The 19,795-nt window shown below is 40.3% G+C and overlaps 1 protein-coding gene across 1 annotated transcript in view; it reads right to left on the reverse strand.

The window, feature by feature from the left end:
• Positions 1-19,795, reverse strand: part of LOC126457597 (cytoplasmic dynein 2 heavy chain 1) — an 808,157-nt gene that overhangs the window by 143,684 nt on the left and 644,678 nt on the right. The window contains exon 56 of the mRNA XM_050094037.1: positions 1,722-1,807. Within this exon, the coding sequence (XP_049949994.1) occupies positions 1,722-1,807 (86 nt within the window). The remainder of the gene's footprint in view (positions 1-1,721; positions 1,808-19,795) is intronic.

Here is a 19,795-nt window from a genome sequence, read left to right on the forward strand (position 1 = left end):
TAGAAGGTGGGTGGGCAATGGAACTCCACTTTATGAAGGATGGGAGGGATCTCGGGTAGGATGTCCTTCATTTCAGGGCATGAAGATAGGTAATCAAAAGCCTGGCGGAGGATACGGTTCTCTTGTTTCAGTCTGGGGTGGAAATGGGTGACAAAGGGGTACTGCTTTGTGGCTGGTTCTTGAGGTGGTGGGAGGATTTGGGATGTGAGGGGAAATAGAATGGGAGATCTGTTTGCAGGCTAGGTCTGGGGCATAGTGCCTGTTTGTGAAGGATCAAAGTTGAATGGTGGTATGAACTGGGAGACCCGGGATTCAATATTAGCATTAGGTTGGCTGTAGTTGGAATGACTGACAGGAAAGAAGTGTTTACATTGCAGGAATCAAGAGAAAGAGAGTAGGTCTTTGACAAATCCAGCGTGGTTAAAATTTTGGTGTATGGCTAAGGGTGAGTCCTTTAGGCAGGACTAGTACATCCCTATCCCACTCACAATCCCAATTCCTTGCCACAAGAATCATATCCCTGTGGAAGACCCAGGTGCAAGACCTGCCCCATCCACCCAACAGTTCCTATTACAGTTCTGTCAAAGGCATATCCTATCCCATCAGAGGCTGGGCCACCTGTGAAAACAGCCATGTCATATATCAGCTCTGCTGCAATCATTCCACAGCTTTTTATACAGGGTGTTACAAAAAGGTACGGCCAAACTTTCAGGAAACATTCCTCACACACAAATAAAGAAAAGATGTTATGTGGACATGTGTCCGGAAATGCTTAATTTCATGAACTGAGAGACATGGTAAAGAGTAAATGAATTCTAGGTGTCCACATGGTTGTTTGTTTTCTAGATGAACTTCAAGCTGAACATAACAAAAAGTCTATATTATGAGCCTTTTGTTATTGCTGACATCACATTCATATGTGTATGTGACTTGCATTAATGAGTTGTAATGTCACGTTTGGCCAATTAGTATGTAAGGGTTGAATAAATAAAAAGTACAAAATTGTATAAATATATACAAAAAGCTGATGTTAATAGTCTTGAAGTACCCATCAAGCAAGTTGGATTTAATGAAAAACTATGTCTATCATGTATGTAAGTTCTTATTTCAGACTTAGATCCAATGGTAACCCAACATTTCATATTAAATTAGACAATTTTTCATGAAGGAGATGGGGAGACCCCAAACCGAACTTTGTTGGTTAAAACACTGTAAAGGTTTGTATATACATCTTATCCTGTAGCTCTGTTTGTTCATTAAGTATGTTGTCAGGGTGTTTCATCAGATGAGTGTATATCTTAATGTATTTTAGAACATTTAGTAATCTACCTTTTTCAGCTTTATGAAGAATGGTGGTGTTTTTATTAATATCAGTAGCAAAATGCTTGTTTTATCTTAAATGAGTACCAAATGCTAACGGATTGGCTTCATTCTCATTAACATGCTCTAGATCTTGTTTAGAAGTCTCTCCCTGTTTGCCCAACATAGAATTTATCATATTCACTACATATTATTTAGTATACTCTGGAAATGTTTTATACTTGGCTCTTGTGTATAATACCATGGTCTTACATTTTTCTCTGTCCTGAAGCTAATTTCCTCAAACATTACCAGTCAACCCATTTCTAAATACAACATGGAACCTCCCACTTCCTTCCACAATAATCATTGAAATCCAGTTTTTAATTATGAATAATACATTTAATATGAGCTAATGTTACCTTGGTTTGTGAGTTCTCGTCTTAGAATAGGATACAGTACTGGATCAATTGAATCAGCTTCCTCAATCAGAAGTGTTTTGCCAAACCTAAAACATAATTCAATAATAAATATTACTCAACTCAAAGAATATATGGAAAACAACACTTAAGGTTTCCCTGATGATAATACATTTTTTCCTCTGGTAAGATAGAAAATTCCATATGCCTAGTTGCAAATGTTATTTAAATGTGGTAATGGAAAGAAGTTCTGGCAGAACACAACAATTCAGCAGTAAAGATAACAACTCATTGAATAATATGGACATTAATTTGAAGACAGCCACACACACAAGACGGAAAACTTCACAAGGTATCAGACAAATTCGTTTTCAAACTAGAGTACACACACACACACACACACAAATGTATGCACAGAAGTTTCCAGTCTTGTACATGTGCCTTTTGATGTGTTGTTACTTTTACTCCCAAATATAAATTCAGAGGACTTATATATACAATATGAACTCACTATTCTGATAGCACAGCAAAGATACAGTAACCTAATATTAATGTGATAAGTAGAAATAATATAGAAACTGGAAACTATAATTGCTAGAAGATCAACTTTTCTTTTGTAATTGTTCAGTTAAATTAATATTTTGGCAATACAACTAATTGGTCGTGAACTGCATCATACAAAGTTTAGAGATGTTCAGACGTAAAAGGAGGTTTATGTGTCACTATGAGAATGTACAATAATGTCAAGATTTTATTTTTCCTATCTGTCAATCTGTCAAAATCTGATACAGAGTATATGTTGTGCCTTCTGGTTTTCTCAGGATGATTGATTAAGGGTGTGCTTCCAGGTGTTCTGCTGGCAAAACACCCAGAAAGATATCATTAATCAGAGCAACTATTTATGGGTAAATCATTCACGTACAACAGGAACAGAAAAAGATCTCAAATGGAGTCTGGAAGATAATTTTCTACATTTATGATTAAAATTAATTTTTCTAGATTGTTTAAGTATGATATAACATACAAGTGATCATTACCTCAAACTTTCTCATACTTACACAGTTTGGAGATAAAGATAGTGAAGTGTACCAAGTTTAATCCTGTGTAAGATTTTAGAAGTTTTCTGCAACCTGACTACTTTTATCAAATGTCATGTGAAGTTTTTTAAATTTGTTAATACCAAATACAGAACTACACTCCTGGAAATGGAAAAAAGAACACATTGACGAATGGAGACGTGTCGTCTTCAGCGATGAGAGTCGCTTCTGCCTTGGTGCCAATGATGGTCGTATGCGTGTTTGGCGCCGTGCAGGTGAGCGCCACAATCAGGACTGCATACGACCGAGGCACACAGGGCCAACACCCGGCATCATGGTGCGGGGAGCGATCTCCTACACTGGCCGAGCACCACTGGTGATCGTCGAGGGGACACTGAATAGTGCACGGTACATCCAAACCGTCATCGAACCCATCGTTCTACCATTCCTAGACCGGCAAGGGAACTTGCTGTTCCAACAGGACAATGCACGTCCGCATGTATCCCGTGCCACCCAACGTGCTCTAGAAGGTGTAAGTCAACTACCCTGGCCAGCAAGATCTCCGGATCTGTCCCCCATTGAGCATGTTTGGGACTGGATGAAGCGTCGTCTCACGCGGTCTGCACGTCCAGCACGAACGCTGGTCCAACTGAGGCGCCAGGTGGAAATGGCATGGCAAGCCGTTCCACAGGACTACATCCAGCATCTCTACGATCGTCTCCATGGGAGAATAGCAGCCTGAAGTGCTGCGAAAGGTGGATATACACTGTACTGGTGCCGACATTGTGCATGCTCTATTGCCTGTGTCTATGTGCCTGTGGTTCTGTCAGTGTGATCATGTGATGTATCTGACCCCAGGAATGTGTCAATAAAGTTTCCCCTTCCTGGGACAATGAAATCACGGTGTTCTTATTTCAATTTCCAGGAGTGTGTTTCTTTGCTGGAGACAGAATTGATTATTTAAAACAATATACTATGGTCAACAGATTCTTTCTCAATGAAATCTCGGGGCATATTTCTCCAAGTGTTTTTGTAAATACTACTCAATTTATATTAGCAACTATGGGGAATAAGCCATTTGTTTCTAAACCAACTTTGAAATTTTGTGTTATGAACTGTGCAGTCATGTTGTACCACATATTATTGAAAATTTACCTCTCCCCTATTTCTGAAAAGCTATGATATTTATTCATTATGGTCATCTAAAAAGATAGCTTTACTTGAGAGCAAACCAAAATACTGTTAGTAATATTTTATTCAATGTAATTGGGTTGCAACTAATTAAAATATATTTATATTAATATATTTCATATTCGTTGGAATTGTGATGGAACTATGTAAACTTTTCCTGATAATATCATAACTCATAGAGTAGTACATGGCCCATTTTTTGATACATGTAACCAAAATTATTTCATGACTTTTAATAGTTATTTTGTGAACCTTAAATTCAATAATGTATTTGATTGTTTTGTTTTATATAAAAGGAAGGGGCACATGAACCAGAAGGTCCATCTGCCTGCATTACTGTCTTTCGGAAGCTGTTTGTGTGAGAGTCCTTCAGAGGCTGTCAGACGACCAATGTATATTCCACCTAAGCCTACTGGAGATGAGAGGTCAGAACTGGAAGAAATGTTGAGACCCTATAAAGATATATTTAGTGAGAAACCAGGCAGAGTTAAGAACAATACATGCAAGTTAAGACTCAAAGGGCACCAGCCTTTCTTTATAAAACCATATTTAGTTCCTGTTTGTAAAAGACAGGTTGGGGAGAGATAGTTGCAGGAGATGCAAAAGTGAAGGATTATTGGAAGGAGTAATAGCCAATACAACAACCCTTTGGCTGTTATAAGTAAAAAGGATGGTGGGGTAGGCTTGTGCTTGATTTACATCATCTAAATAAATTTTTGGAAAGAGAAACTGATCACCCTTAGTCAATGGAAAAATTACTGAACATATTTTCTGGCACCAAGTATTTTTCATGGCTGGATTTGACCTCAGGTTTCCATCAGATAATATTAGAATCAGAAACTAGGAAATATACTGCATTCTTACTCTCTAGTAAAAGCTATCAGTATTGTGCAGTACCCTTTGGTCTGGGTGTATCTGTAGCAGAGTTTATTATAGCCTTAGATCTTGTATTGGGTAGTGAAATGCATTCAAAACTGGTAATTTATGTTGATGAGATACTCATAACAAGCAACAACTGGGATGAGCATGTCCACACAATCAAGGAGGTAGCTAATAAGTTCAGGCAGAGAGGTATGACATTTAAGTTAGCCAAGTGTAAGTTTGATGTAAGAACTTCAACTTCTTAAGATGCTCTATTTGCAAAGGAGGAATACAGGATATTAAGAACTTCAGAATCATGTTTATCAAAGGTATAAAAGGGGAAAAAGAAATAGTTAACATATGTGAACAACTGAGGAGATATCAAAATCAGGATGAAGACCTTATGTTAGTAAAGAGCTTACTTGGAAAACAGTAGTATGAGAAAGTTGCACTATACTACGAGGTACATAAGGGGATTCTGTTTGAAAGATGCAGACCCAATTCTGATCAGTGGAAATTATGCTGGCCTAAACAACAAGTTTATTTACTTATTTGGTTTGTACATGAAAGTTTTGGACATTGTGGCAGTATGAATTGCATCCAGAAGTTGCAGGAGAATGTTTATTTTAGTAATATCTCTAAAAGAGTGATGTCTTAAATAGCATCTTGTGACAGATGTCAGAGGCTAAAGGTGACAAATCAGAGTCATAGAGGATTTCTACACAGAATTATTCATAAAGCTAAGACTGAGCTCATTGGAGTCAATTTCTATGGTCAACTTCCTTGTTCAAGAGAGGGGTACTCTCATGTGTTTGTAGTTGTTGATTCATTCACTAAATTAATTAAGCTATATCCATTGAGAAAAGTCACTAGCCACAAGAAAATTCTATATTTTGTCAATGATTCCTTCACCAATGCAGGTAAACCAAAAGCAATCCTATCTCACAGTGGCAGCCAACTTGTATCCAACATTTAGAAGCAGTTTCTTACAGATATGAATATCAAACATACAGGAATTTCAGTTTAATTACCTTCTTACAATCCAACAGAGAGATACACGAGAGAGATTGGACACCTTTGTAGGACTTACTGTGCTAAGGACCACCCTAACTGGCATTCTTACATAGAACAGTTTGAGGATATCCTCAACCATTTACAAAACACCACTAATGGATTTTCTCCACATGAAATTCATTACAATAACAAGGCTGTGAAGCTTTTTTTATGAATTAATTAAGTTCCCTGTATGCTCTGATCTTTCACCTGATGAGAGAGAGAATACTGTGAGGAAAAATATGAAAGCTTATCATAATAAGAAAAATTTAAGTCATGATAAAGGTTTGAAAGTAACACAGTATAAAGTTGGTGACCCAGTATTAACCAAAAGCTACAAGAAGTCTACAGCAATAAACAAAGAGATTAATAGATTTTTTGATATATACATTGGACCTTCCAAAATTTCTGGAATATCACATCCTAATGCTTATCAACTTATTTATCCAAAATCAAGAAAAGTGTTTGGTTTGAGGAATACTGTTCAGTTGAAACCTTACATTCGTCATTAACTTGCATCCTCAGGGGGATGTACATTCTTTGTCCATCATACATGTGCCAAACACAAGGTCCCCAGTTAATGTGGTGTTTGCTCCTACAGTTTCATGCATCAATACCACTTTTTTTTTTTTTTTTTTTTAATAAAAACATGAGATAACACAAATCTTTCCTTATGATGGTTGATGCTATAGAGTGTCCGTAGAACTGTGGAGGATTGGATAACAGAGCTTCCTTTTTGGGTGTTACACAGTTGTTGGGAATATACCCATATACATGAATATAATTGTAATGAATCATGTTGTACTAGCAATAATGTTAGGATAGAGACAAGACAAGTAGAGATACGCTCTACAGTTGATTAATTTCTGTATATTCACCTGTTTGTCTCTATAAGTGGTGGTGGGTGAACGTATGAAGAGTTCTGCTGCATTAATATTGTTAAAAACCGTGTATTCTAACTGGACATTACAGAAGTATTATAAAAGTTATTTGGGAGATGAAGATTATTGATAACCACATCTGTTCATCATTTCATAAGTCACGATAATCTTGCATCAAGAGGATCAAAGCAGACAAGAAGAATTTGCGTGAGCTGAGGAGGGGTGATCCGGTGCCAGTATTGTCATACCATCAGGGACAATGGCGGTAATGGGAAAAAGAAGTACATAAAATAATATGACGAATAATGATCTAAAAATGTATTGACTTTAAAGGTCCGTTGATATCTGCGCCAGTTAAAGTTCACTCAGGATATGTCTATGTTCCAATTTCTTTCAATTATTCTTGACATTTTTTTTTTATTATTCATGCAGCAATTATTAATCAGTTTCCATCATATATTATAAGTTTTGCCCGCCTCCCCTGTTCTTAGCCACTATTCAATGGAGACCGTGACACGATGGCGCCGAGCAGAATATGAGCAGATCTTAGAATTGTTGAGATAAAAATTTTTTTTGAGATAAATGAGCCATTTCATCATTACAAGAAACAAATGAGACCTTCGTCGCATTTGTTACATGTTTGCAAGTTTGGGACCAATAAAAGCTTGAAGGAGCAAATTAAAATTTTGACTTCAGCAGTTAAGGTAGGAAGCTGTTATGCCAGAACTGGCATGATTGTGTCTCGACAATCGGACGTGAAGATGGTGGCCAGATGGATCGCCAAAATATCCTGTATTGAAGACGATCATATCTGGCAGCATGCCCGTGAAGAACAGGGACCAAAGCATATATAAACACACACACACACATACACACACACACATCTAGCTGATTCCCATTTTGCGTGTGACCACAGACTGCTTGGGAAACAAAGATGTTGATAAGCAACTTGGTCGATAGTCACCACATTAGCCCCCCTCCCCACCAAGACAATCATGGGGGCATAAATGTAAAGGAGGCACCTGGGATATTCGGGGATGGTGTTTAAACAGAAACAATACATGACCTTAGTAAATGAAGTGCTCAAGCCAGCAGGCTGGGGTGGGGGGGGGGGGGCGGTGGGTTGGCGGAGGGGGGGGGGGGTGGAATGGTCCTGCCTGACTGGGCAAATCCCCATACAGCAGTGGAGAAATCTGTGGAGGGGGCAGTGAATTGTCAGGAGCTGGGGTAGCAAACCTGAAAGCGTGATGCAGTATGAAGGACTCTGACCAATTATGGGTCAGTACCAACAGGCAAGGGGACAGACTGGAGAAGGTGATTGTGGGTCAAGTTGTCATTGGGAAAGCTGCCTCATTCGCAGAATACAAACACGTTATCAGGATGCACAACAAAAAAGACTTTACAACTACAAATGAAATCAGTGTTGACATTAACTATCACTTCCGTACAGGGGGTGGCAGAGTCTCCAAATGAATCATCACCAGTGACAGCACATGCTCTGAGCTTGGCCCCTGATAGATCAGTAAATCCTAACAGGGGAGAGGCAGGGGGCTACCTGTAGGAGAGGGAGTCATCACACATGTCAGTCTGTAGGCTGATGTCTCACGCACCTGTAGCACTGTCACACAACTGGGAGTGAGTAACGTCACAAGTGCGGGAATGGTCGTCACTCACCCACAGACTGTCGTTAGATATCTCATCAGAGGCGGGTATAGCAGGAGGTGTGGGCCGACTCGGTGGAGTATCAAGCAGTTGTCTTAAATACCACACCAGTTTGAGGCATCAGACAGATACCGTTTGAGGTGTGCCGCTAATGAGCACTTCAAATGTGTTGTTACGCCACGAGATGAGTCTATGCAGGCCAGAGTATGGAGGGCTGAGCATCAATCAGATGGTGTCATCACTCACCATGACGTGAGTGCATGACGCTAAGTCCTGGCGCTGAAATATGGGGGGAAGTGAGTGCAGGTGAGGGAGGAGGGTTGGGGGCACACGAACGTTAGTGATTAGCTGCTTAACATGCCTGACGAAGGTCAAGTCACATGTTTTATCTGGAGGGGTGAAGGCTGGATTAGCTCTGTTGGGAGTGTGAGGGGTTTTCCATGTAGTGCTTCTACCAGAGATGCACCAAGGTCCTCCTGGTACACGGCCCGAACGCTTAACATTACCCATGGTTGGGTGTTGGCCCACTCGCCTCCGTAGCACATCAGTGAAACTTTAAGAGATCGGTGCCAGTGTTTGACAAGCCCATTACTCTGGGAGTGGTATGCTGCTGTCCCTAAATCATTTCAACCTGAACAATTCAGAAAGCTGCTGGAAGAGGGCGAACTCAAACTGGCAGACCTGGTTAGTGGTGATAGAACCTGGGCAGGCGAAGCGTGAGATCCTCATTAATAAAAGGGTTTGGGCCACTGCGTTGGCTGTGACAATAGTGAGGGGAATTACCTCTATCCAGTGGGTAAACCTGTCAGTGGCAGACAGTATGTAATGAAAGGGGCCTGAGGGGAGTAAGGACCAAACGATATCGATGTGTCTGTGTTGAAATCTTCATTTTGCCATGTCGAACGTACCCATGGGGGGCTGAGCACGACATCCTACATTTGCACCCTGACAAGTTACACAAGCTCGTGCCCAACTGCGACATTATTTTATCACCCCGAGCCATATGAAACATTAGGACACCAAACATGCAGTGGTGCATATGCCAGGGTGTGCCAAGTCATGAATACTATTAAAAATGTCACAGAGGAGAGGTGCGGGAATCACTGGACGTATGCGTCCTGTTGAAATGTCACACCAGACGGGTGGCAAGAACCCAGTAAGTGTCCATAACTTGAGTTTGAGTCCTGTTTTAGTATCGGAGCACAATGCATCAAGTTCAGTAATCATCTGTTTGCAATCTAGGGAGTTCGCTGAGGTCCAGTTGTGAAGATAATAATGACACACTAGATAAAAAATTGGCTAGGACATTGCCTGCCGCTCTGACATAACATATGTTGTTTGTAACCTGGAATATCAGGTCCATATGACAGAAATGTCTTGGGGACATGTCCTTGCCTGGGTTGCGGAAAACATATATGAGCAGTTTGTGTCAGTAAATACCACGAGATGGCGACTTTGGTATTGTCTCGGAAATGTTTGATAGCCGCATAAATAGCAAATAGTTCCTGGTCAAAGGTCGACCATTTACATTGAGAAGCAGACAGTTTGTGGGAGAAAAATCTGAGCGGCTGTACAACAGAACCAACAGATTCCTGAAGTACTGCCCCTCACTGCTGTATCACTTGCGTCTGTAGTAAGCGAGGTGGGAGTATCAGGGGTGGAGTGAGTGAGCATAACGGCCATCTGTAAGGCTGATTTGAGATTATCAAATGCACGTCGCATGTCTGGAGCTCACATGACCGCCTGAGACCTTAAGGTGTTGTTGCCTGTAAGAGTGTCTGTCAGTGGGGCTTTCGTGTCAGTGGCATGGGGAATGCATTTGCAGTAGCAATTTACCGTTCCTAGGAAACAGCGGAGGCCCTGAAAGTCTGTGGGCAAACACAGCATACGAATAGCCTCGACCCATTCATGTAGGGGTGGAAACAATGTGGCCCAGAAAAGTGACACTAGTGCAGTGGAGTTGTGACTTAGCATTGTTCACCATGGCACTGTTTGCTTGTAAGAATTGTAACACTGTATTAAGTAAGGTTCATGTTCCCCGAGTGAGGAGGAAAAAATTAACAAGTCATCCAGGTATGCATACACAAAGTCCAGTTTTCCAACCAATGAGTCAATGAACCATTGACACATCCGTGCAGTATTTTTAACGCCATACGGCATAAACAGATACTTGAATAACATGAATGGGGTGATGATATCAGTTTTTTTTAACGTCCTCAGGTGCCATTGGCAGTTGGTAGTATGCCTTGTAACAGTCTATTACACTGAAAATTTGTGCCCCGTGCAGTTGAGAAGCAAAATCTTGAATATTAGAGACAGGATAATTACCTAAAATTTTGCTGGTTTCAAGTGCACAGTAGTCTCCGCAGAGACGGGAAGTGTCACCTTCCTTAGGCACCAAATGAACGGGTGACGACTAGCTATTAGAAGAAGGGTGAATAGTCTTCTGTCAAAAACTTCCTGAAAAATCATTTTAGTGTGTTTAAATTGTTCTGGATTTAAACGCCTAGCCTTTGTGGGCACTGGTGGACCTTCTGTGGTATTCATTCCATTTGCTGATCGCAAATACCAGTGGGGATGATGGACCTGCACCCGATGAAGTGTGACTAATTTGTAATGCACACGCTTGTGTGTCACAGGTCGGTGGATCAGCAGCAGTGACGGTGTTCTACTGGTAGTCCCTGTCGTAGAGCTCAGTGGGATGCTTGGTGGTGTCGTGAACACAGCTTCTGTCCGGCAGTACAAAAGTCATGCGGCATCGGCGGCGGGTGTGAAGAGGCAGCACAGGGGTTGGGGTCGTGGCCATGTGTGACAGCTGGGCGACCCGCTTACAAGTGTCTGTGAGCTTGGCTTGCATGACAGAGATGTGTAACCAGAGGGTTTTGTTGTTGTCCTGAAGCTTGCCATTGTGTGATTTAAGAGAGAGTATCGCAACGGCAGCTTCAGCTAGCCTGCACAATAGAGTGGTGCTGTCGTGTGAGAGGGAAGAAATATCGGAACTGGTGGTATGTTCTACCAAGTTAAAGATTAGTGTACACTGTTGCAGGTTAGGTGAAAGAGCATGGGCTAAGAGAAAATCTACCCTGAGCATGGGTTCATCCACATTGGTGAAAGTCCACTGTAAGAGAGTGTTAATGTCCTGAAGTTTAAGATTTAAATTAGTTATGCCATGAGATTGGATCATAGAATTATTTGCAGCTTGAAGTGGGGAGCAAGGCTGACACTTGAATTTAATACCTGCAGACAAAGGTATGACACTGACCTTAGCCCCCGTGTTGACTAGAAACAAAAGACAAGGTGAAGAAGCAGTAAGAGACAGGCATCTGTGAGATGTAACGCGGCCCACAGCACCTGAGTGGAGTCGCGATATTAGTCTGGGAATGTGTCGCCAAAGCAGGAATGGAAATAACACCAAGCAGAGTGGCGTGCAGTGTCATCTGTTGAGCTGCCTGAGGCCAAAGCGGCAGTGGAGGGGATCATGTTTGTAGATTCCTCCGACGGGGCTGCCGCAATAGAGCTGGTAGGTGAGGAGTTATGTCAGTGGTTGCCAAGTGGCGTTGGGTCAGCCCGCATGCACAGAGCGAGTCGTACCCACTCCGTACAAAACAATGGAATCTGTAGTGCAAGTGTGCCAATCCCTGATCCCTGAGGCCAGAGGGCCCACCAGGAGGGGGTTGGGGTGGGGGGTGGGGGGAGGGGGGGGGGTGGGGGGGGGGGAAGTGTATGCGGGGTGGCAGGCTCTTGTAAGCCTTGTCTGTGATCTTCAGTTTAGCAACTAGTGGGGCCGAAATTAGATGGAGAAGGTGAATTTGAACTTCTGGAGGAAGTTTGAGCAACCAGATGGTCCAAAGTGTAGTGATGTGTGTCAGTCGTAGTGTGGAGATCACGCCAGAGTTGTGATGGGGATCTGGAACTCAGTGAGACATGAAAGATGACGAGGCAGACAGCTTCCTTTGTAGATCTGGAAAGGTGCTCGAGGATGGTGCATCAGGCGAATACATATTTGCCCGTAGGGGGAGGCGAAGCCACAATATCGGAGACCAGGTCTGGTTCACCATGGAGGTGACACAGTAAGCAAAGGAATTTAGTGTCATCAGTGATGCCACGTAGCTGCAGGACGTGGTCAACCAAGGCAAACCATGTGTGTGGATCGTCCTTGCGAAGTGATGGTAGTTTAGGCCAACGGATGGCGAAGTCTTCGTTTAACGGTTTGTCTGAAACTGCCGCTCCCTGCCCGTAGCTCTGCAGCGTAACAGGCTCAAGTGCAGTAGCAGTGTACCAGTGGCACAAAGCATGGTAGGCATGGCTGGCTCAACCGTGGTTGAGAAATCAACGAGTCGGGCATTCGACGAAGTAACGCCAACAGCCATACAGTGGACCCGTATGGGGGAGTCATACCTGATGCTGGCACACATCGCTGAGGAAATGTAGAAACACTGTCCTGTTGCATACAGCTGGTTGATGTGTTCGGAAACTGTGTCAAACTATTGTGAACACAAGGCGGATAGTTGGAAAACGAAGCTGGGATGCCCATTGGAAAACCTAGTTGCGTCGTGTGCGGTGTAGCGGGTGGCAAGCGGTCCATTGCATGCTACATGATGGAACGAGAGTTCGTTTTAGCACTTGTGAATAAATTCAGAGTCACCAGTATGGGTTTAGTGTTGGAGGATTCTGGATCCAATGATGTACACATGCTGTAAGTTTTCTTCTATCTTTTATACTATGTCATCCACATGATGATCACCCAACTGGTTTACCCCTTTTCCATACACGTATGTTTCTATTGCTGAAATCCTTCTCATTATCAGTGTCATATGTTGACTTCAACCTGAGATTTCATGTCCAGGAACCAAATCTGCAACTTGATTATCTTTCAATTGTATGTATTCATCCGATTTTTCATGACCCCTTTAACTAAGTGTTAGTACTTTAAGTTTCACTTATTTTGTGAATACCCTCTGTGATGATTTTTTTCTTGTTGAACTAAGTAACCGATTAATTACATGCTAATTGAATGACACACTTGGCCAAGACTATGTCAAGTAACTCTCACTTTCTGCACCATAATATATATATGAACTTACTGGATTCCCCCCCATCCCCCCCCGCCCCCCCTCCCAGCGAACCATGGACCTTGCCGCTGGTGGGGAGGCTTGTGTGCCTCAGCGATACAGATGGCTGTACCGTAGGTGCAACCACACCGGAGGGGTATGTGTAGAGAGGCCAGACAAATGTGTGGTTCCTGAAGAGGGGCAGCAGCCTTTTCAGTAGTTGCAAGGGCAACAGTCTGGATGATTGACTGATCTGGCCTTGTAACAATAACCAAAATGGCCTGGCTGTGCTGGTACAGCGAACGGCTGAAAGCAAGGGGAAACTACGGCCGTAATTTTTCCCGAGGGAATGCAGCTTTACTGTATTACCCTCTTGGGTAAAATATTCCGAAGGTAAAATAGTCCCCCATTCAGATCTCCGGGCGGGGACTACTCAAGAGGATGTCATTATCAGGAGAAAGAAAACTGGTGTTCTACGGATCGGAGCAGGTAGGTTACAAAATTTAAAAAGGGAAATGGATAGGTTAAAGTTAGATATAGTCGGAATTAGTGAAGTTCGGTGGTAGGAGGAACAAGACTTCTGGTCAGGTGACTACAGGGTTATAAACACAAAATCCAATAGGGGTAATGCAGGAATAGGTTTAATAATGAATAGGAAAATAGGAATGCGAGTAAACTACTAAAAACAGCACAGCGAACGCATTGTTGTGGCCAAGATAGACATGAAGCCCACGTCTACGACAGTAGTACAAGTCTATATGCCAACTGGCTATGCAGATGACGAAGAAATTGAAGAAATGTATGATGAAATAAAAGAAATTATTCAGATAGTGAAGGGTGATGAAAATTTAATAGCCATGGGTGACTGGAATTCGGTAGTAGGAAAAGGGAGAGAAGGAAACATAGTAGGTGAACATGGATTGGGGCTAAGAAATGAAAGAGGAAGCCGCCTGGTAGAATTTTGCACAGAGCACAACTTAATCATAGCTAACACTTGGTTCAAGAATCATAAAAGAAGGCTGTATACATGGAAGAAGCCTGGAGATACTGACAGGTTTCAGATAGATTATATAATGGTAAGACAGAGATTTAGGAACAAGGTTTTAAATTGTAGGACATTTCCAGGGGCAGATGTGGACTCTGACCACAATCTATTGGTTATGACCTGTAGATTAAAACTGAAGAAACTGCAAAAAGGTGGGAATTTAAGGAGATGGGACCTGGATAAACTGAAAGAGCCAGAGATTTTACAGAGTTTCCGGGAGAGCATAAGGGAACAATTGACAGGAATGAGGGAAACAAATACAGTAGAAGAAGAATGGGTAGCTTTGAGGAATGAAATAGTGAGGGTAGCAGAGGATCAAGTAGGTAAAAACATGAGGGCTGGTAGAAATCCTTGGGTAACAGAAGAGATACAGAATTTAATAGATGAAAGGAGAAAATATAAAAATGCAGTAAGTGAAGCAGGCAAAAAGGAATACAAACGTCTCAAAAATGAGATTGACAGGAAGTGCAAAATGGCTAAGCAGGGATGGCTAGAGGACATATGTAAGGATGTAGAGGCTTATCTCACTAGGGGTAAGATAGATACTGCCTACAGGAAAATTAAAGACACCTTTGGAGATAAGAGAACCACTTGTATGAGCATCAAGAGCTCAGATGGAAACCCAGTTCTAAGCAAAGAAGGGAAAGCGGAAAGGTGGAAGGAGTATATAGAGGGTCTATACAAGGGCAATGTACTTGAGGACAATAATATGGAAATATAAGAGGATGTAGATGAAGATGAAATAGGAGATATGATACTTCGTGAAGAGTTTGACAGAGCACTGAAAGACCTGAGTCAAAACAAGGCCCCCGGAGTAGACAACATTCCATTGGAATTACTGACAGCCTTGGGAGAGCCAGTCCTGACAAAACTCTACCATCTGGTGAGCAAGATGTATGAGACAGGCGAAATACCCTCAGACTTCAAGAAGAATATAATAATTCCAATCCCAAAGAAAAGAGGTGTTGACAGATGTGAAAATTACCGAACTATCAGTTTAATAAGTCACAGCTGCAAAATACTAACGCGAATTCTTTACAGATGAATGGAAAACCTAGTAGAAGCCGACCTCGGGGAAGATCAGTTTGGATTCCGTAGAAATGTTGGAACATGTGAGGCAATACTGACCCTATGACTTATCTTAGAAGCTAGATTAAGGAAGGGCAAACCTATGTTTCTAGCATTTGTAGACTTAGAGAAAGCTTTTGACAATGTTAACTGGAATACTCTCTTTCAAATTCTGAAGGTGGCAGGGGTAAAACACAGGGAGTGAAAGGCTATTTACAATTTGTACAGAAAGCTGATGGCAGTTATAAGAGTCGAGGGGCATGAAAGGGAAGCAGTGGTTGGGAAGGGAGTGAGACAGGGTTGTAGTCTCTCCCCGATGTTATGCAATCTGTATATTGAGCAAGCAGTGAAGGAAACAAAAGAAAAATTCAGAGTAGGTGTTAATATCCATGGAGAAGAAATAAAATCTTTGAGGTTTGCTGATGACATTGTAATTCTGTCAGAGACAGCAAAGGACATGGAAGAGCAGTTGAACGGAATGGATAGGGTCTTGAAAGGAGGATATAAGATGAACATCAACAAAAGCAAAACGAGGATAATGGAATGTAGTCGAATTAAGTCGGGTGATGCTGAGGGAATTAGATTAGGAAATGAGACACTTAAAGTAGTAAAGGAGTTTTGCTATTTGGGGAGCAAAATAACTGATGATGGTCGAAGTAGAGTGGACATAAAATGTAGACTGGCAATGGCAAGGAAAGCGTTTCTGAAGAAGAGAAATTTGCTAACATCGAGTACAAATTTAAGTGTCAGGAAGTCATTTCTGAAAGTATTTGTATGGAGTGTAGCCATGTATGGAAGTGAAACATGGACGATAAATAGTTTAGACCAAAAGAGAATGGAACTTTCGAAATGTGGTGCTACAAAAGAATACTGAAGATTAGATGGGTAGATCACATAACTAATGAGAAAGTATTGAATAGGATTGGGGAGAAGAGAAGTTTGTGGCACAACTTGACCAGAAGAAGGGATCGGTTGGTAGGACATGTTCTGAGGCATCAAGGGATCACCAATTTAGTATTGGAGGGCAGCGCGGAGGGTAAAAATCGTAGAGGGAGACCAAGAGATGAATACACTAAACAGATTCAGAAGGATGTAGGTTGCAGTAGGTACTGGGAGATGAAGAAGCTTGCACAGGATAGAGTAGCATGGAGAGCTGCATCAAACCAGTCTCAGGACTGAAGACCACAACAACAACAACTGGATTCTAAGTATTATATGGAAAATCTAGGATTTACAGTTAAGTTTACTGCTACGACGTACAGCTTTTTTTCTAAAAATATATGTTTTGCAAGAAACTTCAAGATGTCACTGTGATGCTGTGTATCATGAGTAGCAGATTGAAGATTAATATACATAAGTTGAGAATTTACTCATATAACACAAAGACGATAATTCTGGTCTAAACACTTTATACTCAGTCATTACATATGATTTTTTATCTTACACTTACATCTATTGTTGGCTTAGAGTCACACTTGACATGTTACATAGGTTTCAGGCTGAGCAAGGGTTTTGTCTCACAGGAATTTCCTGTTTGGACTGTTGTGAGGTCAATGCTGGCATACCTGTTTGCTTTCATAGTAGACTTGTCTTTTGTCTGTGAAATTCTGCATATACAGAAGGAGGAAAACTATCCAATGTTAGGATATTAATGTGATGTATAACATGGTGATTATGCTTTCCAACATCTTGATATTATTACTTACTTACTTACTTACTTATATGCTATTTCTAACTACAATACATGTTTTGTCTAGTTCTGTGGTGAAATGACCCCTTTTGAGAACTACATACTAAAGTGAAAAATGAGCTAAATAGAAAATCATTATCATAAATGCACATAAATGACAAAAGCTTTTATTTATAGCAAGTGATGTCATCCATTAGGGTGGAAAGTTATATAGTGTGTGGTTTCAGGTACTGAAAAAACAGTGTTACCCAAAATGCCACACTGAACTGGTTATCCCACCAGAAGAAATAACTTAAGTAGGAAAATGAAATTTCACAATAAATATGAAAGTGTGCCTTGTATTACTTAGATAGGAATCCTATGTTACATGTTTTTAAACTTTGTTTTGATTCACACCTTGGGCGTATCTTATATATGGTTTTAGGATGTTTTGTTGTAATCAATACCTCATACCTCTGTAAATTTTTGTATTTCAAATTGTTTGTTTCTAAAGTGTTACACAATATTAATGCTATACCTTTATAATTTCATATGTTTTGCATGTTACACACAATACCCATGATTTCTGTTATATAATAATGATTTAATATTTTTGGTGCTTCACACTACCTGTATCTTACTATTTTTGTTATTTACACATATATTTCATACCTCTGGGTGCTGGATTGTAATTCTTTTCCAAACTTACTACATTCCACCTTCAGGGTTATAGAAAAGCATTTAGCTAACTTTTGGTTAATAAAACCTCTTCAGGGGTATTCAGATGGGACTACCTTCCCTTACCTATCTGAAATTCCTTCCTCATGTCAACATCCTCTGAAGACATCATTTTAGCTTGAATTTTTAACTTTTTGGACTTTATACTGTTATGTCAATACCCAGTTCCAGCAGTAAGCTGCCCTTTAAAAAGGGCATTTTAACCATGAGTTCTTGCAAATACTACTCAATTTGTATTAGCAAATATGGGGAATAAACCATTTCTTAATAATCCAACTTTGAAATTTTGTGATATAAACTATGCAGTCATGTTGCACTACATATTCTTGAAAATTTACCTGTCCCCTATTTCCGAAAAGCTATGATATTTATTTATTACAGTCATCTAAAACAATAGCTCTGCTTGAGAACAAACCAAAATACAGATCAGAACTCATAAGGCAGTATGTGGCCCATTTTTGATACATGTAGCCAAAATTATCTCATGACTTTTAATTGTTATTTTGTGAATCTTAAATTCAGTAACATGTTCAAGTGTTTTGTTTTATGTAAAAGGAAGTGGCACATGAGCCATGACATCTGTCTGTCTGCATTATTGTCTTTCGGAAGCGGTTTGTGTGAGAGTCTTTCACAGGCTGTCAGATGGCCAATGTATATTCCACCTATGTACTTGGTAATCAGTTACAATACTTGACAAGAAAAGTATTTTACTCTGCGTTTTATTTCACAATATATTATTAAACAGTAATTCTATTTCTGTCTACACTCATATACAAGCAAGCACTCACACTGAAAAGACTGACTAACAGTTAGAAGTAGTGGGTCTGCTAAAATATTATAGGGAGACTTAGTAAAAAAATTTAATGAATAACATTGGCATAAAAGATAAACATGAGCAGAGGTTCATACTAACAAATAAAAATATACTTGGGTGAATGTGAAATAAGAAATGACTTTGTTGCTGATAATAATTTTGTTGTTAAACAAGTTGTAAAGATCAAAGAAAATAAGACTCTCAACAACAGGATTTAGCTGATCAGAGAACAAAAATGTAACATGACCCAATGAAAAAGAGGTAAAAGACTAGAGAAAAATGTTTGCCAGACAAAGAAAAACAATCACAAGCAGAGATAATAGCTGTCAGGAAACAAGGTCATCAACCAATGAAACTTGGTCATAAAGAAAATAGATAAAATAACTAAAGAAAGAAGAAAATACTATCAAACAATAAAGAAAATAGTACTCAGTAATATAAACTGCACAAAGAATATTTAACTACACCATGAAATGGCATGGCTTATTATGAAGTTCAATAAAATATTTGAAAATGTTTACAACAATTGATATTAGAAGGTTTGGTAAGATTGTTAAACATCTGTTACAACTGCAATTTAAGGTCAATTTAATTCAAGAAATAGACAAATAATATAAATACCTCATTGCTCAATTTGTGTCACATGTAAACAAGCATGTAACTCATGGTACATGTTTTCTTTGTTTCTGAGTTTGTAAGAAAATCATTAGCCTCGCGTATGGACACATAAATTGAGCATTTTAAGAGAAATGTGGCTAGTGCAAAACATAAATGGTAGTTACCAATTCTTTTATTGAAATGCTGTGGAATAAGTCAGTTTACAGGACAAGGATACATAATTAGTGTTATCATTAAGGAACACATTATTATTTTAGTCCTTTTTTATGTCATTGGGCAAATCAGCAAATATTTTTGTTGCTGAGTATTGAACTCCTTTCTCAGCCAATGACAGTTTTAATAATGATCGTTTTCCCTCTAGTATTGTAGGTATGGACATCATTATTCTT

Source organism: Schistocerca serialis, chromosome 2 (genome assembly GCF_023864345.2).
Source record: "Schistocerca serialis cubense isolate TAMUIC-IGC-003099 chromosome 2, iqSchSeri2.2, whole genome shotgun sequence".
Taxonomy (NCBI): Eukaryota; Metazoa; Arthropoda; class Insecta; order Orthoptera; family Acrididae; genus Schistocerca; species Schistocerca serialis.